The following is a 25839-nucleotide window of genomic DNA, read 5'->3' as shown; positions in this document are numbered from 1 at the left end:
CAAGTGCCCGCGACCCATTCGCATGACATGCTGCAAGGTACGGTCAGCGCTGGCCACTACGATAATACCACTACCACGAGTGGCTTCACCGGTTTTGGCATGGACTTTGGCTTGGGCTGGGATAACAGTCCGGTGCAAGCCGGCAACGAGATTGCGCGGTATCCTACACCCGGGGACAACGGCCTATCGACCTGGACAGCCCCCCTGGCACCGGTCACCATGTCACTTCCGCACCAATACATGCAACCGGTGCAGCAACCATACACGCCGCCGGTCTCGTTACCCCCCACCAGGGTCCCGACGCCGCTCCCCCACTCCAACGCCTACGAAGCTCCCGCCACGAAATTCCCAGAACGCATCCCCCGCCAGCGCAAGCAATGCCAAACCCTCGACTTCTCCCAATGGTACGAACCACTCCCCGCCGCGCCGCGCGCGTGGGGCGGCAAGGACCCCTTCCGGCCCAAGTTCACATACACGCGGTCCGGCGAGTGGGCTCCCTCGGTCCGGCTCTCGCGCGATGACGTCTTGGAGTACATGGCGACGCGGAAACGAACGGGCCAGCCGCTGCGCATCTGGATCCAGAACATGCCGGCCGGGTGCAACAACCGCAACCCCAACGAGGCGTCCCGGCGGTGCCGGTGGGCGCAGTGCCCGGCCAAGGGCGGCACGATCCTCAAGGGCTGGTGGCGCGTGGCCTTTGACGAGCGGCCGGCCACGTCGGGCAGCGTGCACGACCCGTTCCACAACGCCGGGTACATGCACCTGTTCTGCTTCGAGTCGTGCTTCGACCTGATCGAGGTGGTCTCGTCGTTCGACGTGCGCCCGGACACGCGCCACCTGCCCAAGGAGGAGCGCAACCCCATGGCGCTGACGCGCGACCACGGCGACCTCCTCCTCGACTGGGAGCGGTGGCGCGCCGACCAGGCCGCCGCGCACGCCGAGTGGACCCGCCGCCAGGGCGCCGGGCCCCGCAAACGGCGCGACGAGGACCACCTCTGGTACGTCCTGACGACGGCGCACATGGCCAAGGAGTCGGCGGCGCGGCAGGCCGTGCGGGACAGGCGGGGCGGGCTATCGCTCGACAAGCACAAGGGCGACTTGGCCAAGTACTGCCGCATGAAGGCCGAGGCGTACAAGCGCACGCGGCGCGAGCAGGAGGAGGCGCGGAAGCTGCTTGCCCAGCATAAAAGGAAGAGGAAGACGACGCAGGAGCAGCAGGCCCCCTCCCCTCGGGCCAACGGGCGCAAGCGTTCCCGTGAGGATGAGGACGACGACGGGGAGTGGACACCCACGACGCCGTCTAGGCGGCGCGGGGGCGAGGAGGGCCGGGTTGCTTCGACGTCACCGACGCAGAGGGCGGCCAAGCGGCACAGGGGGGGCCGGAGTCCGGTCCTCGATGAAGTGATTGTCATTACTGAGTGAGGCATGAGTCGTCTAGCGGTCCAGAGATGTCGTCCTGGTTGATCTCATCCCGTCCCTCCATCCATCCACAGCTTTGTTTTTTGTTTCGTTTTTATTACTTTGCAAGCGTGCGTTTGGATAGCGAGTCAAGCGTAGTTCGCAGGAATGAGGTGTACCAAAAGATCACATTGTAGCATACAGTATAGCGTCGGCATATGCATGAAGCGTAGCATCTAGTTCTGAAATTCGATGAAATAATGAATAAATATAAGAGGATCAAGCACATGGTTACTTGCCCCGTTTTTGTGATGTATTTCCTATTCTTTTCCTTTCTTTTCGTACGTCAGATGAAGAGGTGGTAGATACGAAACGATAAATGCCAAGCCATCAACATGCAGAGGCGGGAAGGTCGCGTTACAAACCAGTCACGGTTACGCCTCTTTCCATGGGTTGATGAGGATGCATGCAAAGTCGAGCGGCTCGGCGCAGAAACGATGCACCGGCGACGCCGAAGTTGCCATGAGCGACTACCAGGGTGCTTCACCTATAAGCGTCACGAGGACAGACAGCGGGAGGGCAGGGCAAACATGTGGCAATTGGCGTCAGGGCGCGCGGTAGCAAACCAGGCGGGGGATGAAGTGGACGTGGGACGAAGGCCAGAACAGATTCAGGCGTTATGAGACGAATCAAGTGGGTGTATTTGTTGGCCGAATGGCATATAAGGAATGAGGAATGAGCATTGCATCTGGTCAGTTCTCGCGACTTGCCGATCCGTCGAGGCCTGGTCGTTATTGTCCGGACATGTTCCTTTATCTTCCAGATGTCTGCACAAGGTCGCCCGTCTCTGCTTTGATCGTTGAGTATAAGAGATGACCATCGAGTGAGACAAGCGTTGTCAGTAACAGATCAACGAATCATCAGATGATTACGGCCCGACTCGACGCAGACCAGGCTGATGTCGACACCAGGACAGAACGAGAATTGAACGACTAGACGGCTTGACGATCGAGTACCAGGCGTTGCCTCATCCCCTACGATTCGGTCGAGATTAGGTTCAGCGAGTCCTTGGCGACGTTGATCGGCGATATCCTCCCGAGATATCGAGAGAACGAAAGGCGAGAGTTGGGGAGAGGAGAAAGGGAAAGGGAAGAAGAAAAGAAGACAGAAAAGAAAGACAAAGGGCGGCACGTGAAAGCATCTCAGCTATACACGATCCAAGTACCTACAGTACGTACCGTCTTCACGTGACACTCTTGCTATGCTAACCTCTGAATCAGTACAGTAAAAACACGGAGTATCCACTCTCGGGTGCGCCGAGTCTGGACGGCAGAGACAGTACAAATACGATAGCGTACACTGTCCCCGCACGGAGTCCTCCGTGTCACCGGTAGCGACGGAGCTTGAACTGACTTTCGCCCCTTGATCGTCGTCGCATTCCCCGTCGTCCATCATCTCAACCTTTTTCTCGAAGAAGAGCATCAGCATCTTACGAAGTATCTGGACGGGAAAGCAAAGATATTTTCATTGTCCAACCAGTTGTTTCAACACGTCGCTTGTCGATCTCTACTCGGTCCTTTGTCCACTTCTTTGTCCTCCTTCATCTGCTTCGTCAGTGCATTGGACTCTGGCGCATTGGACTGGCCGTCGTCATATATCCCGTGTTACCTGACAAACAGGGACAAGGGAGGCAGATAACCGAAAGGGAAACGGAAGGAAACGGAACAACAATAGCTTCTGATTACTGACTACCGATTGACGTGTCGTCCCTCACCAACCAGGAGGAGCATGCCGCAGGACAGGACGCAGATGCAGAGACACACAGCCCGAGTCCGTCAAAGTCTCCATTTCAACGACATACACGTTCATCGGATGTAGATGAAAGAAGAAACAGCAGCAATCACCTCTGGACTCGAGAAAGAATCCTACGTCACCTCATCTCAGCACTACAACAATCCGTCGCGTTCATCATTCTCACCAGTTTGATCGGTCAGATTTCACGACAACAACAATTTCCTATACCAGAAGCAGCTCCAATTACCTGACGTGCTTCCAGTTGAATATTGGTTTGACGCGACTTGATTCTCTACACCTTGTCCCCCCTTGTCGTCAACATCCATCTCATCACATCCCGGCACGCGACGCGACATAGTTATCCAACTGGAATTAGCAACCCTGCTGTGTGGTCTGCGTGGCGAAATGGTCATGGGAGAAGCCCGCAATGGCCATCCCGATGCCGCTGTCGACCCGGCTTCTATGCCACATGCAACTACCGACAGCGGCGTAGACGGACTTGACAAGGCTATCGCCGCTTCATCCCCTCCGGCACCCGCTTTGCAAATCATCATCCTGGTAAGTGATTCTGAAATATGAGAAAGGATATATGACAGCCCATGTGACAGGTCTCATGCTCAAACTGCGCCGCTAACATGTCTAGGGCTCCGGCGGCGGTCCATTGGAAAACAACACAACGGCCATCCTCGTCCGAGCCGTGGCCTCGGGCTGGCAAAAATGCTCCATGGTCGCCGTCGACGCCGGCGTCCACCTCGCCGCCATTGTCCAGATCCTCGAGTCCACCCAGCCCCCCGACCTCGCCTCCCTCCCCCTCCCTCACACCCTCGAGGCCGGCCCCTTTGCCGGTCTCCAGCTGCACTCTGCCTCCACCCACGTCAACGCCGCCCACATTGCCCGCTCCCTCGTCGACACCTACCTCATCACCCACCCTCACCTGGACCACATTGCCGGTTTCGTCGTCAACACCGCCGGTGTCCCCGGCGGGCCCCGGCCGAAACGCCTCGCCGGCCTGCCTGCCACCATTGAGGCCTTTAAGCAGCACATCTTCAACAACGTCATCTGGCCGAACCTCTCGGACGAAAACGGCGGCGTCGGTCTCGTCACCTACACCCGCCTGGTCGACGGTGGTAGCTCGGCCATTGGGGACGGCGATGCCAGGGGATACCTCGAGGTCGCCGAGGGACTCAGCGTGAAAGCCTGCTCCATTTCCCACGGAAGCCCCATAGAACCACCGCCTCCTCCCGCTCAACGCGGTTCTCTGTCGTCCACACCGGGTACTCCCGTGCGACACGCCTCCCTCGATGCCGCTTCTTCCTTGCCGCCCCATCACTCGGTCCCATATCCACCCTACCCGCACCAGCAGCAGCAACACCACCAACATCACCAACATCACCAACACCATCACCACTGCCAACATTCCCAAGCACACACCTTCCCACGCTCCACCCATAACCCCTCCGCCACACCCCAAACCCGTGTCGCCTCCTGTCCCTACATCTTTCAACAACCACCCAACCTTCTAGACGCACAACCGCCACCCCCACCCGCACCAGCGGGCCCCGTCTACGACTCGACAGTCTACTTCCTCCGCGACAGCGCCACCGGATGCGAGATCCTCGCCTTTGGCGACGTCGAGCCCGACGCCCTGTCCTCCGTCCCGCGGAACCTGGGCATCTGGACAGAAGCCGCCCCCAAGTTTGCCCGCGGCGCCCTGCGCGCCATCCTCCTCGAGTGCAGCTACGACGACAGCCAAAGCACCGACCGGCTGTTCGGCCACATGAAACCCAGCTTTGTCATGGAAGAACTCCGCACCCTGGCGCGGGAAGTCGACATGGTCCGCTGTCTATCCAACGCCGAGTCGGCCGTCGCTGGGAAGGAGGCGACTGGTGGTGCGCACGGCACTCATAAGAAACGGAAGAGGCTCCAAGTCGACTGCGACGCTGCCGTGTCGGCCCGGCGGAAGACGGGGCCAGAGTTTACCAGCGACGCAGGCGAGGCCAGGGGGTTCGACAGCGAGGCGGTGAGCCCCAAGACGGTGCGCAGTCGGTTCAACTCGCAACAGGACGACGCGGTGGCGCTGCAGGAGCAGGCGCGTTCGGGCACCGGGACGCCGTATCTCTCTGCGCCGACAGCCGAGCTCTCGTTGAAGGATGTGGTTGCGCGTGACATACGGCTGCCGCTTCCGTTTTACGATGGCGTGGACAGGGCAGAGTCGACGGCGGTGCGGCCGCTCGAGGGCCTCAAGGTGATCATCATCCATGTCAAGAACAAGTTGGATGGTGTTGATCAAGGGGCTACGATTATGAAGGAGCTGCAGGCGCATGAGGAGGAGGCCCAGACTGGAGTTGAGTTTATCCTTTCGTATGCTGGGCAGAGTATATATGTGTGATTTCTTTTCACGTGCTATATAGGATGGGAATTTGGGAGTCGGTGAAGCCTGGAGTTTTGCGTTGCTTGCTGATGACTTGATATTGTCGTAATCTTGGATCTGGCAGATAATAAAGAACTGTCGTCTCATTCCCGTACGTGTCTTGATGCCCGTCTAGAACGCCATTTCTATCTCATCTTCCACTCCCCGTCTCCCACTCACCTGTAGTCGAATCAACTAGGAATCTCCCTTTGTATGCTCTTGTCGCCTCTTCTCCTTCAACTCCTCATACCCGTCCATACCGAGCACCTTGTCAAACACTGGCCGCAGTAGTTCGACGGCCTCGGTCGTGCGCCCATACGAAATACCGCCCAGCCGGCTCATAGGGCGCAGTACCTAAGAACACATCAGCTTATCGAAACGAAAGCAAAGAAAGGGAGAGAACAAAACTCACCGACAAATCAACCATGTTCCGCTCCTCATTCAACGCATCCCCGCGCACCCAAAACCTCGTCCCCTCCACGAGCACAACCGTCGAGCTAATCTTCCCCGGGGTGCCGCGGCTCTCATACTCGCGCACAAAGTCCAGCTTGGCCTCAATCGAAACAACCGCCTCCGCGACCCGGGCGCAGCGCACCGTCTGCGCGTCGCGGACGGGCGTGAGCCCCGCGACGACCCACTCGCTGACGCCGAGCGGGCTGTCGACGGACGCGGCGTTGGCGGCCTCGAGGATGTGCTCGCCGACCAGGTTGATGACGCACTCGCGCGTGTCGACGAGGTTGCGGAGCGAGTCCTTGGGCCGGGCCAGGCTGCAGGCGAAGCCGAGGGCGAAGAGCGGCGGGTCGTGGCTCAGGACGTTGAAGAAGCTGAAGGGCGCGAGGTTGTCTTTGTCGTCGCTGGGCCCGGCGTCGTCTGGGGACCGGGTGGAGAGGAGGGCGATGGGCCGGGGGGCGATGGAGGAGATGAGGAGTTTGTAGTTGGAGTTTGGAGGGCGGTCGACCTCGTATGGGTCTATGGGGATGTGGGCTGGGGGGGCGGGGGAGGAGGAGGAGGACGACGAGGACGAGGTCGTGTTAGGTCCGGATCCAAAGGTCCAGTCTGGGTCGGGGGTTTTGGTGTATTGGAGGTTCTTGGGTTGCCAGTCCGGGCGGGAGGCTTCTACAGTCTTGAAATCCGGGTGCGGATTCCGGTCTTTATTCTCGGACATGGTGGGTGAGGTCCGTATGGATGTGCGTGTGGTTGGATGTGCGATCAAGGACGAAGAGGCGCGGGAAGAGACGCGGGATGGTCTTGGTAAGAAGTGGGAAAGGAAAGACAAAAGGCCGTGACGTCCAAGAGCCATAGTATTCTCATTTATTTGTGCGTCTTTATTTCCCAGATTACGAATACCTAATCATCCCTTACATGCAAGGTCGTGGTGGATTCATAAGCCGCCGTTGAAGGGGGAGGCCGGCATCTGGATCGGGATCTCAGGACAAAGAAGTACCCCACGGAGCGACTCGTTATCACCACGTGATTTTGCGATAAAGCTTCAAAGTGTGGGGGCGGGGAAGATTGAGAGTACGAAGTACTTTGTACCTGGGTACGTACCTTTGTACAGAATATCTCGACTTTTTTTATTTACTTATTATTTCTCTCTTTTTCTTTTTCCTTCACCAAGAACGACAGCAGACTCTTCCACGCACATATTTCCCGATCGCATGTGAGGCTTATCCTCCATGTCATGGGCCTGCTTTCTCAGGCATCGGGTCAATCAAGTCGTTAGGTGTCCCATCCAACAACGCGTCTTCTATTCCTCTGCTTCTGTCGCTACCACTCCTCGTCCTCCTCCTCGACTTGACCGGCCCCGGCTGCCTCGACGCCACGGTACTCCATCTCGACCGTCCCATTTGAAATCAGGACCCCAGAGCCTTCGTCCAGGACAATACGTCATCGTTCCTGCCGCCCCAGCGTCCAAACCCCCGAAAGCCACGCCGACGGCTCCCCACGGCGCCCGCGACTCCATGACGAGCTTCGTACAGATCATCACGGCCCCCACGGCCGACACCCAGGGCGCCGGCCTGCTCCTGCACTTCGACCACCGGCGCTACTTCTTCGGCAACCTCGCCCAGGGCACGCAGCGCGCCTTTACGCAGCGCGGCGTGTCCATGACCAAGCTCGAGAAGCTCTTCCTCTCGGGCCCCGTCACGTGGCAGAACGTCGGCGGCCTCATGGGCATGATGCTCACCGTCGCCGACGCCCTCGCCAGCACCAACAACCAGACCGAGGCCCAGAACAAGATCCGCAAGGAGGCCGGCAAGGCCCAGCTCAGCCTGGTCGAGAGGGAGCTGGAGGTCTTTGGCGCCAAGAACCTCGCCCACACCGTCGCCACCGCCCGCCACTTCATCTTCCGCACCGGCATGCCCATCCGCGCCGTCGACTTTGACCTCGACCCCAGGATAGCGAGCCCGGAAGTCGACCATGACAGGCCCGACTGGGAGGACGACTCGGTCCGCGTCTGGTACGTCCCCGTGGCCGAGGTCGAGGCGAAGGCCGGGAACGGTATGGCTCTGTCGTCTGGAAAGAAGCGAAACTTTGACATGATGATAACTGAGTCCGAAAACGGCGAGACAGGTGCAGCAGCTGTAGGTGCATCGGGCGTCGGTGCATCGACGGGTGATGGCCCGGTCCCCGTCGACGACCAGAAACGCGCCGCGGACGACGCCGACTACGTGCGGCAGGTCATCGATTCCATGTTCAACTCGGACTGGCGGCCGGATTCCTTTGTCGAGAGGAAACTGCACGACGTCGAACTGCCAGCCACCGTCTTCGTCCGCAAGGAAGGGGGCGGCATCCAGCGATACAAGGGCCCCCTTCCGGATAAAGACCCGAATGCGCCCAACATCGATGTCCTGGTCCGGCAACCGTGGCCCGGCGTTCGTTTCGAGACGCTACCCGCCACGTCGCGGTCGTCGACGTCGCTCTGCTACGTCGTCAAGAACAAAGGCCGCAGGGGCAAGTTCAACCCCAAGGTGGCCAAAGAACTGGGCGTCGCCGTGACCGACTTTAAACACCTGGCGGCCGGCCGCACCGTCAAGGGGAAGGACGGTGTCGACGTGACCCCCGACATGGTCCTCGAGGCGCCCATCAAGGGTTCCGGCTTTGCCCTGCTCGAGATTCCGTCCCGAGACTATGTTAAAAATTTCGTCGAGCGACCCGAGTGGAAATCCGAGGCACTCATGGACCGGGTCCACGTCCTGTACTGGGTCCTGGGCGCATCCGTCTTTGACGACCCAGCCATTCAATCCTTTATCCGGGACAGACCGGGGGTCAGGCACGTGGTCATGGCGCCCGATGTGTCCCCTAACATGCTCGCATTCGAGTCATATGCCACGCTGCTGACGACGCTGCGTCGCATCGACCCCGACCGGTTCCCGATACCCAAGTTTGACAACAAGTTCCGCGACGTGTCGTCGACGGGGCCTTCGGTCGAGGTGGGCCGGACGGGCATGAAGGCTAAGTACCTACCGACCTTCCAGGTCACCGATGCCGATATCGTGCCGTTCGCCCGCCTCGACGAAGCACTCAACCTAGACGACGACGTCGTGTCGCTGGCGCGGGAGGCGAAGCAGAAAGTAGCCGACCCAGCGTTCCTGGCCGAGGTCGAAGAGGCCGAGCGGGACATCCCCAACCGCGACGCCGAGGTGATCCCCCTGGGAACGGGCTCGGCGCTCCCCTCCAAATACCGCAACGTATCCGCCACCCTGGTCCGCGTGCCGGGTGTCGGCAACTACCTGCTCGACGCAGGGGAGAACACGGTCGGCCAGCTCCGGCGCATGTTCGGCGACGACGAAGCCCACCGCATCCTCGCGGACCTGCGGCTCGTCCTCATCAGCCACATGCACGCCGACCACCACCTCGGCATCGCCAGCGTGCTCGGCGCGTGGCACCGGCTGACCGCGGCGCAGGGCCGGCCGGACGCCACCCTGGCCCTCTGCAGCCCGGCGCAGATGCACCAGTGGCTGCGGGAGTACGCGCAGGTCGAGGACATTGGTCTCGCGCGGGTGCGCTTCTCGACCAACGGCCGGCCGGCGGCGCCCGAGGCCCTGGCGGCGGCGGGGCTGCAGCGCGTCGATACCGTCTTTGTCGAGCACTGCCAGGGCGCCACGGCGGCGGTGCTGACGTGGCCGTCGGGCCTCAAGGTGGCGTACTCGGGCGACTGCCGGCCCAGCGATAAGTTCGCGGCGGTCGGTAGGGGCGCCACGGTGCTGATCCACGAGTGCACGTTTGACGACGACAAGGTGGACGACGCGCGGGAGAAGAAGCATTCGACCATGGGCGAGGCGCTGGCTGTCGCGGAGAAGATGGGCGCGCGCCGCGTCCTGCTGACGCACTTTTCGCAGCGGTATGCCAAGTTTCCGCTCCTCGACCAGAGGGAGGTGGTCACGGAGGAGGAGAAGGTGGCGGACGGGGAGGTCAAGGTCAAGGTGAAGGACCAGGTGGTCTTGTTGGCGTTTGACCAGATGCGGATCAAGCTGGGCGAGTTTCGCCATGCCGCCGCTTTCTTGCCGGCTTTGAGGTTGTTCTTTGATAAACAGGGCGAGTAGGGGTTTGTCGGGAGAGAAAGAGTACACATGAGCTACAGTATATAGAAGGATGTCTGCTTCTTGTCCTCCCATCTCTCATGAACGCCGTAAGCTGGTTCATAGGTCATCCAAAGCAGCAGCCTGCGGTTCTAGTACTTATTCCGAGGACGAGTCCACTATAGTCCTGAGTGGTGGCCCAACTCCTCTCATGACAAACGACACGGTGATTACACAAATCCAGGTCTGATGGGCTTGCTACAGCCTCGTCTCTGCATCTAATGAATCCGGTTTCTTTCTTCACGACTGTCCCGTAGTTGTTCGTATGTATCAGTAGCGGTCATGGCTCCTAACCCCTGAAAAGACAGGACAGCCAAAAAAAAAAAAAAAAAAAAAAAAAAAAAAAAAAAAAGAACAGAGACATCACTTGACTTTACACTCCCGAGAAACAAAAAGAAATGCCAGAGAAATGCAAAATGAAACTCACGACCGCGGTAGGACTCGAACCCACAATCTTCAGAGCCGAAATCTGACGCCCTACCATTGAGCCACGCGGCCGTTGTGATGGGACGACCCGTAAGACGGCCTAAGTAGGTACCATGGTGGCCCGGCCGGTGTCGTGCTCCACTCACGTTTCCGGTACTTCCATTCAGCTCAGGTACCATCCATTTGCCTGTCTTCCAGGCCCTTTACCAAGTTACATATTGACTTTAGGATGGTGTACCTACTTCGTATGTAGGGATACATTGTTGAGCAACTGAAGCGCTTGGGAGGTACAGGTACCTTGGTTGTACCTCGTCATGACCCGCAACGCTCAATTGATATCCAATACGAAACTATGATTGGTGGCGGAAATCAACGGCACACCACAAGGTACCTACGAATACTTCGTAAGTATCGGCAGACCGACTCGGTCCATCGCAAAGCTCAAAACTTGCACCGAATCCGACACTCCATTTCCGCCGAGCACCAGGGTACCGCACTGATCAGCCTGGGTTTTACGGCGGCGGCCTCTTGCGCTCACGGGGTTTGGGACATCTCCCTCACCTCCTGCGCGTTCCGTTCTTTTCTTTCCGTCGTTGTCCATTGAGCGGGGTGCACACGACCGACCGATCTGCGACAAACGAACACGAACATCGTCCTGCATCCCGTCCTCGACCATGTCGGCGTCTCTCCCCGGCAGCCGGGCCCTTCCGGCGTCCCAATATGACCTCGATACGTACTGGGGCCGTGTACGACATTCCATCGGCCTCACAGATCCCAGGTGCGCATTCTTTTGCCTCGGCGGGTTTAGGCTAGGTCGACAGACGGGTGGCCAGGGAATGCTCCGATTGATATCAGCGGCTGACTTGACGTTTTGCAGAACGCTTCTGGTGAACAACGCGGGCCTGGAACACTGCAAGCAGCTTCTCATCGACTACAAGCAGGGCAAGATTCCGGAGATGACGCCGGAGCTATGGAGGGCGAAGAAGGTGGTCGACTCGACTCTACACCCAGGTCAGTGTCCTGTCGTTGTCCTTTTAAATTCTTTGGGACGCCATGCTGACGAATCTCTGTTTCATCCAGACACCGGCGAGCCTGTCCTTCTTCCGTTTCGCATGTCGTGTTTTGTCCTGTCCAACCTTATCGTCACCGCGGGGATGCTCCAGCCAGGTCTGAGTGTACGTTTTTTTTTTTTTTTTGTCTTTCTTTCCCCAGGATCCTTTCGATCATTGTCACGCAAGCTGACCCAGACAGACCACGGGCACGGTATCCTGGCAAGTAGCAAACCAGTCCCTCAACGTGGCCATCAACTCGGCCAACGCCAACAAGTCGTCGACGCTCAGCTGGGGCCAAATGGCCAAGTCGTACGCCGTGGCCGTATCGGTATCCTGCGGCGTGGCGCTCGGCCTCCGCGGCCTCGTCCCCCGTCTGCGCGGGCTCAGCGCGTCGACGCGCACCATCCTGTCGCGGCTGGTCCCGTTCGCGGCGGTGGCGACGGCCGGCGCGCTCAACGTGCTGCTCATGCGCGGCGAGGAGATGCGCACGGGCATCGACGTGTTCCCCGTGCTCAGCGCCGAGGACCGCGACAAGCTCGAGGCCGAGGGCAAGACGGACAAGGACGTGGCCAGCCTGGGGCGGAGCAAGGCGGCGGCGCGCCTGGCGGTGGGCGAGACGGCCGCCAGCCGCGTCTTCAACTCGACCCCGATCATGGTCATCCCGCCGCTGGTCCTCGTGCGGCTGCAGAAGACCGAGTGGCTCAAGGCCCGGCCCAAGTGGGTCATGCCCGTCAACCTGGGCCTTATCTTGGGTACGAGCTTTGCCGTGTTGCCGCTCGCCCTGGCGGTGTTCCCGCAGAGGCAGACCATCAGCGTCGACCGACTGGAGCCCGAGTTTCATGGCCGAGGAGGCGAGGGGGGGATGGTTGTGTTTAATAGGGGAATGTAGAGAGAGAGTACAGTATTGCATTCTACAGAGCGCAGCGGTGGTAGAGACGTCTATGAGGTCCAGGGGCGTCCCGTATTATGATATACAGCATCTACGAGTACATGTGTACAGTGTACATATGACTTGTACTTTTACATACGACCAGCGCTAAGAAATCTAAACACCCACTAAAGCCAGGGCAAACTTACGTTCTACACTAGACCCCCTGAGAAAACCCCCACATCTGAGTCAGCATGGCCCGTGCCCCTTCGACCTCCAAGGAACCCACGATGCATTCCACGTCCACATCCTTGTCCCTCCTTTGCATCTCTTGGGACCCGAACCTGGAATCAGGATACGATTGGGTTTGACCCGTTCCCCTTGACGCTAAAACAGACTCGAAAGGAAAAAGCAAGTCGGGTCGATTGACGTGACGCGGGGCTTGTTGCGTTGCTACGGCTGTTGCTCCCTCTCCCATCGTTTGTTGACTTTGTTGACATTTTTGGTGTTGATCTCTCGGTGCGTTCTCTCTCCTTCCCCCTCCCGGCCTCAGCAACCCACATCCTCTGGATTCTTTCGATCTACGGGACTAGAGTCATCTCTTGTCTCTTCTTTCCTTATTCCTATATTTTTTTCCGTCTTTTCTTCTCGCCATCGCCGCTCATCCCACCCACTTCAACAGCTCCCTCGATCCGATCCCTACTCGCAGTCGAATGCCTCGCTTCCCGTTCCCGGCGTAACGAAACTTGGAAAGCCGCCATGGACGACGTTTCCAAGTTTCTCCAAGACGTCAAGGAGATGAATGCGCGGAGAACCGAAGAAGATGATGCCCGCCAGAGAGAATTGGACGAGAAGATCCAGCAAGAGAAGAAAGAACGCCAGGCTCGTCGTGCCGGTATGCTCTGGTCCTACCCCTCCTTTCGTGCCTCTTCCATATTTTATAGCTTTGTGCTCTTCTCCTCCGATTAACCGCCCCTGATAGAACGCGCAAGATCGATATCCCCCCAGAAATCATCCCCGGCCAACACGCCTCCCCCCTCGTCTCAACGCCACGCTACCCAACTCTCCGGAAGTCTGAGGCTGTCTCCAGCTATCGACCCATCTGCTTCTGCTCGCCCGCTATCAGCCGCCTCCAATGCCGTTTCGATTTCCACCGAACCCATCAGCAAGCAAATCCGTCATTCCCTCACCGAAACCGCCCAACAGAAACCGCCCGTTGTCATGCCCAAACCCTCCTCGCCGAACAATCCCTCTCCAGGTCCCAGGGCCTTGTCGTGGCAGAGGCGTCCCCCCTCACAAGCTTCCGACTCGTCCAGGAGCAGACCCTTATCCATGGTGGCCAGGCCTACCCCTCCAGTCGCCGCCTCCGAGTCCTCCCCCGCTGCCGAGACCACCTTTACCCGAGACCAGATTGCCCAGGCACTCGGCTCCAAGGACCCCACCTGGTTCCGCCAGACAGCAGACCGAGGCCTCGGCTCTGCTGCCTACCGGAAAACCCAGGTCGAGGATCCCGATACCTTAGACATGTCGTCCATGCGAGCCCAGCTACCGGGTATGAGCCGCGTCGTCTCGACCGAGACCCCAGAGAGGCCGTTCAACGGTCGCCGTCTCGCATCCCCGCTGTCCCTGACCAGCGGCCACCGGTTGGATCCGCCCTCTGAAAAGACCCCTCCTCCTACCGATGTGCCGACGGCTCCCAACCGTGATCGCGCTCTCTCCATCGCCTCTCCAGTGTCGGGTCGCTCCTCTCCCACGAAACCCCCGTCCCCTACCAAGGGCATGGGCGGTTTCGTGCAAAGCGCCATGATGAAGAGGTCCGACAGCGTCAAGAGGTGGAGTGTCGCTTCGCCTCCCGGCATTGCGAGGGGTGACTCCATCGCCTCGGGTCGTGGAGGGGATAGGTCTAGCATGATACGCTCCAAGTCACGACCCACCAGCATGTTCCGAGAGCGAACTGATATTTCCGTCGAACCCTCGCGCCCTGGCTCGAGGCAGGGAGAACAAGCCGAGAAGACCGAGCAAACCGACACTCACGCCGCCGACACTACCCCCAAGGCCGGCACCGTCTCTTCAGATGCCACCTCGCATAACACGACCGTTGGAGACAACGACGAACCCACCATTCCCATCAGCCCGTCCAAGACCATGGATCCTCGCCGATGGAGCCCGACCAAGGCAAGCTGGTTGGAAACCGCCCTGAACAAGCCCGATTCTCCCAAACCGAAACCCACTCCTCCTCCGACGAACCAACCCGCGTGGATGGTCGAGCTGAACAAGGCCAAGGCTCAAAAGGCCAACAACCCCAACAACTCCGACCCCAACCCGGGCAAGCCCGCCCCCCCTGCACCGTCTAAGCACTCGGTCAACATTGGCGGACTTATGAGGTCGACACCAATGGGAGCCGCCGCCAAGGTGTCGCCTGCCGGCCTTGGTGGCATCTACTCTCCTCCATCGGGGGCTGGCCACCGGCGGGGCACCGGGAGCATCAGCATCGGCAGTGGAAACCTCCGCGACGCCTTGTCCACCCGCAGTGGCACACCGAGCCCAACCAAGACCGAGCCGGACACGAGGCCGACTGCGACTACCACCACAGCCGTCGACCCAGAGGAAAAAGAAAACAAGCCGGCAGCCCCCCAGCCTCGCCCCCTTCCACCTCCCGCTGCCGGTAAACCCAAACCCCAAACACCTCCCAAGAAGGACTTTCGAGCGAACCTCAAGCCGCGGCAGGCATCCGTAGATTCGTCGCCGTCAGTACCGAGACAGGAGCAGCAGATGGAGTTCAAAAGCGTCTTTGGCACCCTGCGTCGAGCCGAGACCAAGAACTACGTGGCCCCGGACGAACTGAAGCACAACATCATGCGCGGAAAGGCCGCCCTGAACGCCACGGGCGGCCCGAGACCCAGCGAGCGCAAAGACGAGTTCAAGGAGGCCATTTTGAAGAAGAAGGCAAGTTTCAGAAAGACCCACCCCGACGGTCGGCCGGCCGTCACTGTGCCGCCGCCCAGTGCCGCCGTGGCCAGCGAGAATCCCCTTCCAGAGGGTCTCGCGAAACGCGCCGAACTGCACAAGTCCGTGCCGGGAAGGAAGGACGCCGCGGCAGACTACGGCATCGAGACGTCTTTGAAGAACTCGCGAGAAGCAGCAGAAGTAGCCGTAGCAGTACCAATAGGACAGAACACCGAGAAAAGCGCCCCGGTTCGGCTTCAAGGACGTCCCGGAGGTGGCGGCCTGGCGGATCGCTTCAACCCAGCACTCGCCGGCTTGCTGGCCAGAGGCCCGCCCTCCATGACCACCAACGGCGGTGGAAGTCGGGACGGCTCCGATACCAACGCATCGTCTGATGCCGCCATTACCGAATCTTCCGTTCCTAGACCTCAGTTGACGCACATGACTAAGAATCGTGCCCGAGGTCCCAGGAGAAAAGCCCCGTCATCAGCTCAGCCAGCTGCTGTCAGCGCCACGACCCCCAAGCCGAGCACAGTTACAACTCCAGCGAAGCCGGTGCAGACGACACGCTCCACGCCTGTGCGGTCCCCATTCGCAAGGCCCTCGGCGTCAACCGAGGAAGAGGACAAAGGATACTTCAATCGGGAAGCCGTCTCCAGATCTACGCCGCCGCCGCCGATATCACCATCGTCATCCTTGCCCAAGTCGATTCAGGCCCGCGTTGCCGTGAAGGCAGCCGCCATGCGACACTCGTCTTCGCCGCAGAGCTCTGTGGAGACGTCTGTGCATATAGACGATCCCCAGACGCCCTCCAAGTTGCGCTTGCGGCAGTCGTCGACGACACCCCTCGGATCCGACATGGTTGGAAGACTGAGGGACGGCCATGTGACACCTCCCACGCCAGGACGGAAACTGCCCTCGCCGCCAGCAACCAAGCAAAAGCCAGCCGGCATCATCGCACCCTTTGGACCCCTTGGCACCCTCAACCGCACGCCGTCACCTACGAAACCTAGCGAGCCCAACCCGCCCGAGGAGTCTGAACCCCCGTCAGCCATGAAATTTGACACGAAGGGGGTGTCGAGGTTCATGGCGACCGAGCCCGTCGCGTCCAGCCCCAAGCCAGAAGTTGCGGAACCGGAGACCGCAACAAGGGAAAGCGTCGTGCCATCACCACCTTTACGTTCCTCAAACAACCAACCCACCGAAGTTTCGGCCTTCCTCGACGGTTTCTTCGGAACGCCTCGACCCAAGCGCGAATATAGCGTCGACACGGCCGAAATCCTGACCAACAGGCCCAAGGTACCCAAGACGCAGCCAGCTTCTTCCGCCACTCAGCTCTTCCAGCTCTTCGGCGACGGCAAAAAGAGGCCCGTCCCGGCCCACAATGAGCGCGTCCTCTTCGAGCAGGACATGTACATCTGCGCACACCACCACCACGACGAAACCGGCCGGAAAGTCTCCGAGGTCTATTTCTGGGCGGGCGACCAAGTCGCCGCATCCACCGTCGAGGACGCCCAGCTCTTCGCCGGCCGCGAGGCCCGCGCCCTGGCCGGCGGCAGCCGTCTCGTCCGCCTCCGCCAGGGCAAGGAGACCCCCGCCTTCCTGCACGCCCTGGGCGGCATCGTCATCACCCGCCGCGGGTCGAGCGACAAGCACGACTCGCTCGCCCCCGCCATGCTCTGCGGCCGCCGCCACCTCGGCCACGTCGTCTTGGACGAGGTCGACCTGTCCCCCTCGAGCCTCTGCTCCGGCTTCCCCTTTTTGGTCGCCCGCGACGGGAAATGCCACCTCTGGAAGGGCAGGGGGAGCGACGTCGACGAGCTGAGCTGCGCGCGGCTGGTCGGCATGGACCTCTCGATGACGGGGGAGCTCGTCGAGGTCGACGAGGGCAGGGAGCCGGATTCGTTTTGGCGGCTGTTCGACGACGGCCTCGCCGCCGTGTCGAGGCCTCCCAGCTCGGCCGACCACTGGCGTCTGAAGCCCGACTACGGCAAATACTGCGGCCGGCTCTTCTTGTCCGACGCCGCTTCGCCTCAGCAGGTGAGCAAACCTCCCAAGCACATGTATTTTCCCTCCTCTCCTCTCTTTCTAACCTGCCCAGATCATCGAAATCTCCCCCTTTAGCCAAGCCGACCTGCACACCACCAACGTCTACATCCTCGACGCCTTCTTCGAAATGTACATCCTCGTCGGCCGCCACGCCCAGTCGCAGTACCCGGCCTTCCGCAACGCCCTGGACTTTGCCCAGGAATACGCCATCCTCGCCTCCAGCATGGAAGACCGCCCTTTCGTCCCCGTCTCCACCGTCGTCCTCGAGGGCATCCCGCGCGACCTGAAGCGCGTCTTCCGCAAGTGGAGGGACGACGCTAGCCCCACGGTTCTGCTGCCGCAGCATGGTCAGGGCCGCCAACAGGGGTTGGGAAGCGATGGTGTCTCGGCCGGGGGGTTGAAGAGGGGGAGGAGTTTGAGGGTTGTCACGCTCACGCAGGCCTTGCGGGCCATCAGCGAGTAGAGAAGATATGTAAAGGGAAGGAGGGAACGTAATGTCTGTCTATCTGTTTGAGTTGTTCATGTTCAGTTGTTCATATGCAGGCACAAAAAGGAGAGGTCGATGGATGGATGGGAATGAATTTTGCATGGCGTGGCGAAGGGCGTTTGTCCACTTCGAGACTATCTTACCTGGCATCCTCGACTTTTATATTGGACGCTTTACAAAGCATGATTCCGTGCTGTTTTACATTATATTTGTGAATCTCAATCTGTATACCGGTCCTTTGACTTGGCAGTCAGTCGCCTCACTCATCACCCCTCCCGATACACACCCTCCAAGTTCCCTCCCCTCCTCCTCGACCCGCCATCATGGTTCTTACTTCTTCCCGCCGTGGAGATGGAATCCTCAGGGTGAATCGTCCTTGCATCATCCGCCACCCGCCTCGTGCCGTCGTGATGCCGCATGAACATCCCAAACGACGTCACCCTGCTCGACGGCTCGACGGCAGAGACGCTGCTCCGCCTTCCCTGGCGCTGCCGGGGGGGTAATGTATCGAGTGGTGGTGGATGTGGACGCGCCGCGCCATCGGTCGAATACACAGACGAGGAAGCACGGTCAATGGCCGCGTCGCGGGTTAGGCGGGTTATGTTCACAAGGCTAGGGGTGGTGGGAACGGGCGGTGCAAGGTCTAGGTTCGTTCGTCCGCTCGCGCTGTGTAGGGTTGGCTCGGTCCAGGCGTCATCGTCGTCGCCTCCGCCGTAGTCAGCATTCTTCTGTCGGGTGGTGCTGTGCCTGGTGCTGTCGCGGCGTGATACTCGGGACGGAATAGCCCCTGGTGTAGCGGTTGAAGGAACGGCAGGGGTCGATCCCCGGCGTCCCCCTCCTTGAATGTTAGCACTCATGCGAAAAGCCGGATGTACAGCTTCAGCCGCAGTTTGGCCCCAGTTGGCTCGGGCACCCGGGTGGTGGTCGTCCCAGTAGTAGCTCCCAATATCGTCAGCCCAGCTGGGATCCTGTTCGTCACGGCCGTCCTCGTCTTCGAGATCGAGATGGTGGTTGTCCGTCGTGCCGGCAGAGGTCGGTGCTGGACCCGGGCCATTTCCACCAGACATCATGTAGGGGTCATTTTGTACAGGCGAGTAACTTTCATACCCTCCTTCGTTCTCCACCTGGTCGTCATTGTGATCAGCGGCGGGGCCAGCAGAAGGCCCTGCTGCGCCATGGCTCGCTGACCGCTGGCGCTGCGACCGCCGCGGGGGCCTCGGCATCGGATACCCCTGGGCGTTCTTCTCCAGCTTCCTCGCCTTGCTATACGGCAGCGGGTTGCCCTCTTTGCGCGCCTGCTTGCGCTTCAAGTGACGCCGGCGTCCAATCTCCTTCCGAATCCCGCGCAGCTCGTTCCCCAGAGTCTCACTCTCCGTCACCAGCAGCTCGGCAGCATTGCCGAACCACTCGATCCAGGCGTCGACGAAGCGCAGGAGCGCCGGCTTCCGGCGGCCCCGGTGTCTGCGGGAGAGCATGTTGGCGCGGAGGTCGACGAGCAGCTGCGCCCTTGCCCCCACCACGGCCAGCATGCAGGCCTCGCAGCCCGACTCGACACGCAAAAGCTCCTCCGGCGGGGGATATCCGAAGCGGCGCTCGAAATCTTCCGGAGCGATCCACAGGCTCGCCACCGAGGTCATGCGGTAGACAAAGTCCTGCACCTCCTGCGAGGGCGGGCTGTTTTCCCCGAACCCCCTAAATCGACGGATGCGGTCGCTCCGGATGCCCACCTCGCAAGCCAAGAGGAGGAAAAGGCTCCGGATCCGCCATGGGTGCAAGGCCTTGTGCGCCAAGCACAGGACCGCGGCGCTAGGGACAAAAGGCAGCGCGTGCTTCTCCGAGACCTTCATCAGGCCCCTGGTCATTAATTTGATCGGGCTGAGCGCGTCGCTGGGCGGTCGGAGGCAGCTCTTGGGAAGCTGCTCGACCAGTTTCTTCTGCCCATTCAGCCATGTCGTCGAAGGGTTTTGGACGCCATGTTGCGGCGAGAGGGAAAGGACCCCCGCGAGCTTCAACACCGCCCGTTGGGAAAGCTCTTCAACAAACTCCCTGTCAGTCATTTGCGGCCTTGAGACAGATGGGCGTGTCGAGGGCTTGGTGTTTATGCACTGGAATCGATATCGTCTACCAGAGACGAAACTACCCAGCTAGATGATAACGTACCTTGATGTTGGATGGAATGGATGTCGTAAATACCAGAGGCTTCGAGTCCTTTGGTCAATCGTGTTTCGTAGTTTGTTGAGTCAAGATCAGTGTCTTCTTTGGTGGTCTTTGGAGTAGAGGACGGTGTAGGGCAGACGACGGCGTCTATTTATACCATGCTGCGCCATGGACATTCGTCTTGTGATGCCGAGTCTGTAGCGGAACAAGGGACATTGCTCTGGAGAACAATCGCGTTAGTTGTAGACAAGAGGACAACTTACCTAGCTCGCGTCTCTGTTCTTCTTTGGATCTCTTCCTTTGTCCCAAATCTTCGTCTTTGTCCGAACGATCCACGTCTTGGATTAGGCGTCAGCCAGTCCCAGTCCTTGTTCGTCTGCTTCTTTTCCCAGTCACGGAAGATGAGCCATGAATCAGGGGGCGCGGCACGTATTTGCTCACAAGAGGCCTTCTCGCAGCATGCCACACAAACTTTGCGGGCTAGGTGAGAATGCCTTGTTCAACATGGGCTTCCCTCGCGCGGCGTGGAAAGCCCTGTCAAAGATCGACGCTCTACCTGCGTACTGAACCGACTAGAGACGTGTGTGTGCAAGAATCTCTGAGCTAGCAACTTGTTTGAATCCCATCAGAATCTCTCGGGAACGTTGATGCGACAATGACAGGCCAAGTTGACGACACTGCGTCGGCACGTTTCGGGGGGACCGGTGAATGTGAAGAGGCTGGTCGGGAAGAAAGCAATAGTACGGCCAACGATGCCTTTTCCCGACATCCTGAGGTCATGCGCAGCTCAATCCCACACGGCGACGGTGTCCCACACGGCGAGTGACCAAGCGATCTATGTCGAGTCATTCCGGGCGCGGTCTGCAATGTGTTCATTCCATTCCCATTCCCATTTCCCGGCGCAGCAGCCCATGTCATCAAAGCTTCTCCATCGGCTTTTCGTTTCGGGGCAACCAGAAGAGAACGAAGAAAAGGAGCGCCCAAGAAAACTAGAAATCCCAACCAGCGGTCCCCTCCGAGATCATCGTGAACCACCAGTCCAGTCCCCAAAACGCAGCAAAGAGCAGATTCTCATGTGACAATGCATGCTAAAAGATAAAATAACACGTCTCTCATCCCTCTGATTCCGCCTACTTTCCACTTCTTCAACCCCCGGACTGTCTGTATAGCGCTGTCGAGAAAAACCCCCGACATGAACACTGTCCGTGTCCATCGGTTATGTCGGTTCATAAACGAAATTCAAGACGCTTTGGTATAGTGTTCCCTTGTCACTCCGCTGTCCTCGCACAATCATGGTGCAAAAGGTTCATCGTCATTACGACACATGATGGGAGGAGCTCTCCGGCTCTATCCTGGACCGCTCCAAGCGAATCTTAGCCGCCTCGGTGCCGTCATCGGGCTGTGCTAGCTCCTTGAAGAAAGGATGGTTCAGCGCTTCCTTTGCCGTGATGCGATGGGCGGGGTCGTAGACAAAGATCTTCTTGAGGAGGTCCAAGAAGTTTTTCAGGAAAGTAGTGTTTTGCGGAATGATTTCCTAGTACCGAGTTAGTTTGTTGTCGTCCCAAGGAAGAAAAGAAGGAGAATCGAGTCGAGAGGTCGCCTACAGAAAGATGTTTCATTGCTTTGACAAAACGTCGGGAAGCCCGCGTTGTGTCGGCAGTAGGATAATCAAGGCGGTTCCGCTTGAAGAACCTGGTTTCGTGAGGTCAGCGGTCAGCACAAAACGTTTAACAGAGAGTTTCCAAGAGGTTGGTGTGACAAACTTGGCTGCCGGATTTCCACTGCTTCTTTGCGCCATCCTGTTGACGCCCTGCACGAGGTGAGTATCGATTCGACGACCCACGACCATCTCCATCATGGCCAGATGTTCCAGGTTATCGTGGGTCTGGAAGAGAGCGTCGCCGGTGAAGAACTCGACCAGGATGCAGCCTATGCTCCAAATATCGCACGGGAACGACCAGCCCAGGCCGAGAATGATCTCGGGGGCCCGGTAGTGCCTCGTCGACACTACCGAGGAATGGTATTCGTCTTGGAAGGTGGCCGACCCAAAATCAATCAGACGAATCTCCGTGTCCAGCAAGACCCGCCGCTGGTTGGCCTGTCGGTTGACAGTGGTCGAAGAGGACGGGATTTTTCGGTTATACGTGAAGGTCTGATACGCATTGTTGCAGAGTAGAATATTCTCTGGCTTGAGATCGGTATGGATGAGGTTTAGATCGTGCAAAACTAGACAAGGTGTCAGTCATCTTGATACGAGGCGTAACGAAAGGAGGGAGTGGCCATACATGCGACGCTGGTAAACAGCTGACGAGCAAAGCTCTGAATCTGGCTGTTGGGGAAAGGAACAAAGTTATTTCCCTTTAAGAAATCAAAGACGCTCTGGCCGAGAAGGTCCATGACGATGCAGATGTGGCCGCGGAAGTCGAAGCAGTCACGCAGGTGAATGCATCGGTTGCGGTTCTCCTCATCGTTGGCCTTGAGCGTGGCCAGGACTCGCAGCTCAATCCTCGAGGCGTCACGGTACTTCTGGACCGACCGGATGATCTTGATGGCCACAAACTTGTTTCGTTTCCGATCGCGGGCCTTGACGACCTTGCCAAAGGTGCCCTGACCGAGGAGCTGGACCATTTGGTCTGTGGAGAAATGTCAGCAGCCGAATCAAAGATGTTTTCATTTGTCTCCCGTTTCTCCCAGTTAGGAACAAAAATAAAGGGAAGGCCATATCGTACATTTGTCTGTCAATTCGGCATCGGGAACCACGACATAATGGCCGTCGTCATCGTCATACTTGCCATTCTTGCCGTAAGGCTGTTTATTCAAATGCGTTAGCAAAAAGAAAAACCGTCCGGCATGCAGGTGGTAACAGGAAGTGGGTGTTGGTCTGCTCACATCGTGGATGACCCGAACGGGGACGTCGGATGCCTTCTTGGGCGGGTAAGGAGGCGGCTTGTAACTGGGGCAGATGTCACTGAGGACGTCGATTTCCCTCCTCTTGGCCTCTAGGGCAAGCTGGTGGCGGGTTCGTTTCCGCTTCTGGCCGGGCTGGGCGTCATCGTAGTAGCCGTTTGACGAAAGCGAGGTGGCCGCGGTGGTGTTGTGGACAGAAGTGGTGGTCCTGTCGGTCGAGATGGTCGAGCCGGTCGGGGTGGCAACGTGGAGATTGGAGTCGGCATACTTGTTGTTGTGATGGACGGGGTCGTAACGACGCAGGTCGTCGTCTCGCTTCTGTCTCTTGGTGGCGTGGCGAGTGACCGGGGCGGCGGCTGCTGCCGTGCTGGCCACGCTGGGGAGAAGGGCTGCCCTGTTCGCGTGGTCGGTCGAGATGACCTTGACGCCACCGTTGGTGATGCCCGAACTGGGAGGAGGCGTGTCGTCAATGACGATGATCTCTTTGGGTAGACCGTTTCGGTAAAAAGTGTTCCAATCGGGTTCTTTGGAACGTCTCCTCTTCCGCGCAGGTTGCGGCTGTTGGGTGGTTTGGCTATGGGTAGCGGTGGCAGACATGTTGTTGGAGTAACGAGGCTCGGGGTCCGATCGGACCACGGCTACACCATTCGAGGACGAGAGGACGGTACGAGAGCCGTTGGCGTTGGAAGTAGAGGAAATGGCGTAATGACTGATCGAGTCCCGGGTGGGAAAGGATGTAGGTGGAGGTAGTCTCGTCGATGACGAGGCCGTTGTGGGTGCAGGAAGCACAGTCGAGTTGTTGACCGCGGGCCGGTGTTGATAAGAGGAGGAACCAGTGACTGTGGGATGCTGGTACGGCGGCTGGTGCGTGTATGGGTAATGCGGATGACGATAATGGGCGTGTGGTGGCAATGTTGCTGTTGCCGTGGTAGGAGTCGACATGGTTTTTGGTCTTGATCTGTATCAATCGGGGAGACGTAGGATTGAGATTACAGACAAGCCAGAAAGGGATGATGAAGATGTCGAGAGAAGACCTGATGAAGAACAGGAACGGAGGGAGAGAAGGGAAGAGGAGAGGGGTTTGGTAGTGGTGGTGCGGAAGGAAGTGGAGGAAAATGAGAGAGATGAGGAGAGAGATCGGGTCACAGCGAGACGAGGGTACAACGGGTCTGGGGCCCAGTGACAAGTGACGAGAGCATCAAGCCCCAAGGATAGAGAGGGAGAGGCTTTGCTGGGTTGGGTTTGGTTGTCTGGCAAAGTTGGCACTGGGCTTGGTATTCCGGTGTCTCGTCTCTTGTGGTCTTGTCCTTCTCCTCCTTGCGTCTCGCACTGCAAGCACTCCGGGCTGCCGGTCGCGGGTGGCTAGGGCTGGTCTTAGGGCGTTCTCCTTTTCTCTCTTTAGGGCGTTGTGAAGGCGATGCGCTGGAACTGTAGCCTGTATCGGGTATTGTGGGAAGGTTGCAGGTGTGGGTTGTGTGGGTATGGGGGGCGTTGGTAGGTACGTATTACAGTGTATCGTAGTGTACCTAGTGTACTTCGTACCTTGCGGTAGTGGGTCAGGTACAGTATCAGAGTTGAGAGTTGACCGTGACTTGACTTTGTACCCAACGCGCCGCACCGTCTCCGAGCGAACCGACGACACTTGGTAATTACTCAGAATTATCCGTAAGACAATTCGGCCCAAAATAGCCAACTCTGAACCTCCTCAAACAGTGGGGACAGAGAGATCCAAGTTCACGTGTACTCCGTGTACGAGGGGGGCTTCGTAATACTTTGTATGTGCTCTGGGTCCTTTCCACTTTGCTTTTATCGAAACTGCTTCTTTTTATGGCTGGGTTCGAGTCTGCAATGGTGTAGTCTGCCGTCCGCAGTCCAGTCCGCAATCCACAGGACAGTGTCACCAAACTGGTGAGGCGTTCGAACTGTGTACTTTGCTAGGTACTGGGGCAAGCGGGTTAGGTACTTTGTATGTACACCAGTTCGGTCGATGTTGTGTACTCCGTACTTCGTAGTAAATAGATGAAACTCGTCAAAAGATTTGTCCTTAATCTTTGTTTGGCTTCGAGCCATCGAGTTTGACACGAAATACGAAGGACGGAAGGAGGCTAAAATGGAGCAATAAGAAAAAAAGTAACGGTAACGGGAAATGGTCGTGTTAAATTGGAAAAAGGACAAGGCGATGGGAAACCAGAGGTGACAGGAGACGAAGAGAATCCCCTCGTGCCAAAACGGGCCTTCTTGGAAGGGTACCTACGTACGACGACGACGGTACTTCGTACGTATCCTGATAAGCTAGGTACGGTGCATGCACATGTACAATGTACTGTAGTGTACATACATGCGCTTTTGGCTTTCCGCTGTTGCCCGGTGGAATCAATGGAATGACGGTTGCCATGTCGCCTCCTCTAGGCTATTGGTAGCGATTAGCCGCGTGTCAACTTTTTCAGGCTAGAAGGTTCGCTTTTTCCATAAAACAAAGTGTCCAACACGACGACTTTTCCGAATGTTTTTAGTAATAAAGTTGATGGCCGAAGAACAGAGTTGACCAGTCGTCGCCTGTACAGTGGCTCGACGCAATGTATGAAACCAGTCCTGGAGATATTCCCCGTCTTCTCACACGGTAACGACAGTCAGGTGGGGTCGCTACGAACGCGGGAGAGCCACGCCACAGTATACTAGGTACATAACATGACTGTGCTGCGTTCCCGAATCCTAGATACCTACTGTGAGGTGACGCTTACAGGCCAATGTTTCTCCAGTTCTCC

The 25839-nt window shown here is 58.4% G+C and overlaps 9 protein-coding genes and 1 non-coding gene across 10 annotated transcripts; 6 read left to right on the top strand and 4 right to left on the bottom strand.

Moving 5' to 3' along the window:
• The first annotated feature begins 201 nt into the window (after positions 1–201).
• On the top strand, positions 202–1661 carry ACRALDRAFT_1065892 (uncharacterized protein). Its single transcript, XM_071017236.1, has one exon. It carries the CDS (start codon positions 220–222, stop codon positions 1420–1422), a length of 1203 nt encoding a protein of 400 aa, XP_070871929.1. The 5' UTR covers positions 202–219; the 3' UTR covers positions 1423–1661.
• Positions 1662–1685: 24 nt separating this feature from the next.
• Positions 1686–2394, top strand: ACRALDRAFT_213235 (uncharacterized protein; the record flags this gene model as incomplete). The annotated part of the gene is made up of 7 exons (XM_071024040.1): positions 1686–1706; positions 1764–1825; positions 1860–1936; positions 2008–2074; positions 2155–2223; positions 2263–2281; positions 2323–2394. The coding sequence occupies 7 exons, from the start codon at positions 1686–1688 to the stop codon at positions 2392–2394; spliced, it is 387 nt and encodes a 128-aa protein (XP_070871928.1).
• Positions 2395–2432: 38 nt separating this feature from the next.
• On the bottom strand, positions 2433–3481 carry ACRALDRAFT_1095179 (uncharacterized protein; the record flags this gene model as incomplete). Its single annotated transcript, XM_071019765.1, has 7 exons — positions 3177–3481; positions 3076–3146; positions 2985–3038; positions 2787–2898; positions 2704–2720; positions 2653–2662; positions 2433–2599 (listed from the first exon to the last, which is right to left on the bottom strand). The coding sequence occupies exons 1-7, from the start codon at positions 3265–3267 to the stop codon at positions 2433–2435; spliced, it is 522 nt and encodes a 173-aa protein (XP_070871927.1). The 5' UTR covers positions 3268–3481.
• A 245-nt stretch (positions 3482–3726) lies between these two features.
• ACRALDRAFT_2074580 (uncharacterized protein) lies at positions 3727–5581 on the top strand (the record flags this gene model as incomplete). The annotated part of the gene is made up of 4 exons (XM_071022251.1): positions 3727–3750; positions 3836–4466; positions 4617–5056; positions 5102–5581. Coding segments are annotated over 4 exons (1575 nt in total), but the record flags the coding sequence as incomplete, so codon positions are not given.
• A 216-nt stretch (positions 5582–5797) lies between these two features.
• On the bottom strand, positions 5798–6767 carry ACRALDRAFT_2044636 (uncharacterized protein; the record flags this gene model as incomplete). Its single annotated transcript, XM_071021452.1, has 2 exons — positions 5798–5956; positions 6015–6767. 2 exons carry the CDS (start codon positions 6765–6767, stop codon positions 5798–5800), a joined length of 912 nt encoding a protein of 303 aa, XP_070871925.1.
• Positions 6768–6964: 197 nt separating this feature from the next.
• ACRALDRAFT_1095176 (uncharacterized protein) lies at positions 6965–10684 on the top strand (the record flags this gene model as incomplete). The annotated part of the gene is made up of 7 exons (XM_071019764.1): positions 6965–6971; positions 7034–7142; positions 7221–7262; positions 7302–10118; positions 10192–10366; positions 10440–10461; positions 10569–10684. The coding sequence occupies 7 exons, from the start codon at positions 6965–6967 to the stop codon at positions 10667–10669; spliced, it is 3273 nt and encodes a 1090-aa protein (XP_070871924.1). The 3' UTR covers positions 10670–10684.
• Positions 10609–10680, bottom strand: ACRALDRAFT_t266. The gene has a single exon. It is a non-coding gene; the product is annotated as a tRNA-Arg (tRNA).
• Positions 10685–10875: 191 nt separating the features above from the next.
• On the top strand, positions 10876–12753 carry ACRALDRAFT_1077968 (uncharacterized protein). Its single transcript, XM_071018713.1, has 4 exons — positions 10876–11386; positions 11486–11619; positions 11689–11783; positions 11860–12753. The coding sequence occupies exons 1-4, from the start codon at positions 11283–11285 to the stop codon at positions 12547–12549; spliced, it is 1023 nt and encodes a 340-aa protein (XP_070871923.1). The 5' UTR covers positions 10876–11282; the 3' UTR covers positions 12550–12753.
• A 282-nt stretch (positions 12754–13035) lies between these two features.
• ACRALDRAFT_1083447 (uncharacterized protein) lies at positions 13036–17986 on the top strand (the record flags this gene model as incomplete). Its single annotated transcript, XM_071019450.1, has 3 exons — positions 13036–13423; positions 13511–17514; positions 17576–17986. The coding sequence occupies exons 1-3, from the start codon at positions 13288–13290 to the stop codon at positions 17984–17986; spliced, it is 4551 nt and encodes a 1516-aa protein (XP_070871922.1). The 5' UTR covers positions 13036–13287.
• A 3496-nt stretch (positions 17987–21482) lies between these two features.
• Positions 21483–23671, bottom strand: ACRALDRAFT_1036315 (uncharacterized protein; the record flags this gene model as incomplete). The annotated part of the gene is made up of 5 exons (XM_071015018.1): positions 21483–21701; positions 21772–21859; positions 21931–22393; positions 22453–22800; positions 22897–23671. The coding sequence occupies 5 exons, from the start codon at positions 23669–23671 to the stop codon at positions 21483–21485; spliced, it is 1893 nt and encodes a 630-aa protein (XP_070871921.1).
• Between the last annotated feature and the right edge of the window lie 2168 nt (positions 23672–25839).

This window comes from Sodiomyces alcalophilus (assembly GCF_042370955.1).
Source record: "Sodiomyces alcalophilus JCM 7366 unplaced genomic scaffold ACRALscaffold_8, whole genome shotgun sequence".
NCBI classification, from domain to species: Eukaryota; Fungi; Ascomycota; class Sordariomycetes; order Glomerellales; family Plectosphaerellaceae; genus Sodiomyces; species Sodiomyces alcalophilus.
Note: the sequence above shows the minus strand (reverse complement) of the source record. Positions and strands in the feature narration are given on the sequence as shown.

Excerpts from the sequence above, each read along its gene's own strand:
- ACRALDRAFT_1065892 (XM_071017236.1), top strand. The coding sequence starts at position 220 with ATGTCACTTCCGCACCAATACATGCAACCGGTGCAGCAACCATACACG.
- ACRALDRAFT_1077968 (XM_071018713.1), top strand. The coding sequence starts at position 11,283 with ATGTCGGCGTCTCTCCCCGGCAGCCGGGCCCTTCCGGCGTCCCAATAT. Across the intron at positions 11,387-11,485 it reads ATCGGCCTCACAGATCCCAG|AACGCTTCTGGTGAACAACG; the intron begins GTGCGCATTCTT and ends GACGTTTTGCAG. Across the intron at positions 11,784-11,859 it reads TGCTCCAGCCAGGTCTGAGT|ACCACGGGCACGGTATCCTG; the intron begins GTACGTTTTTTT and ends TGACCCAGACAG.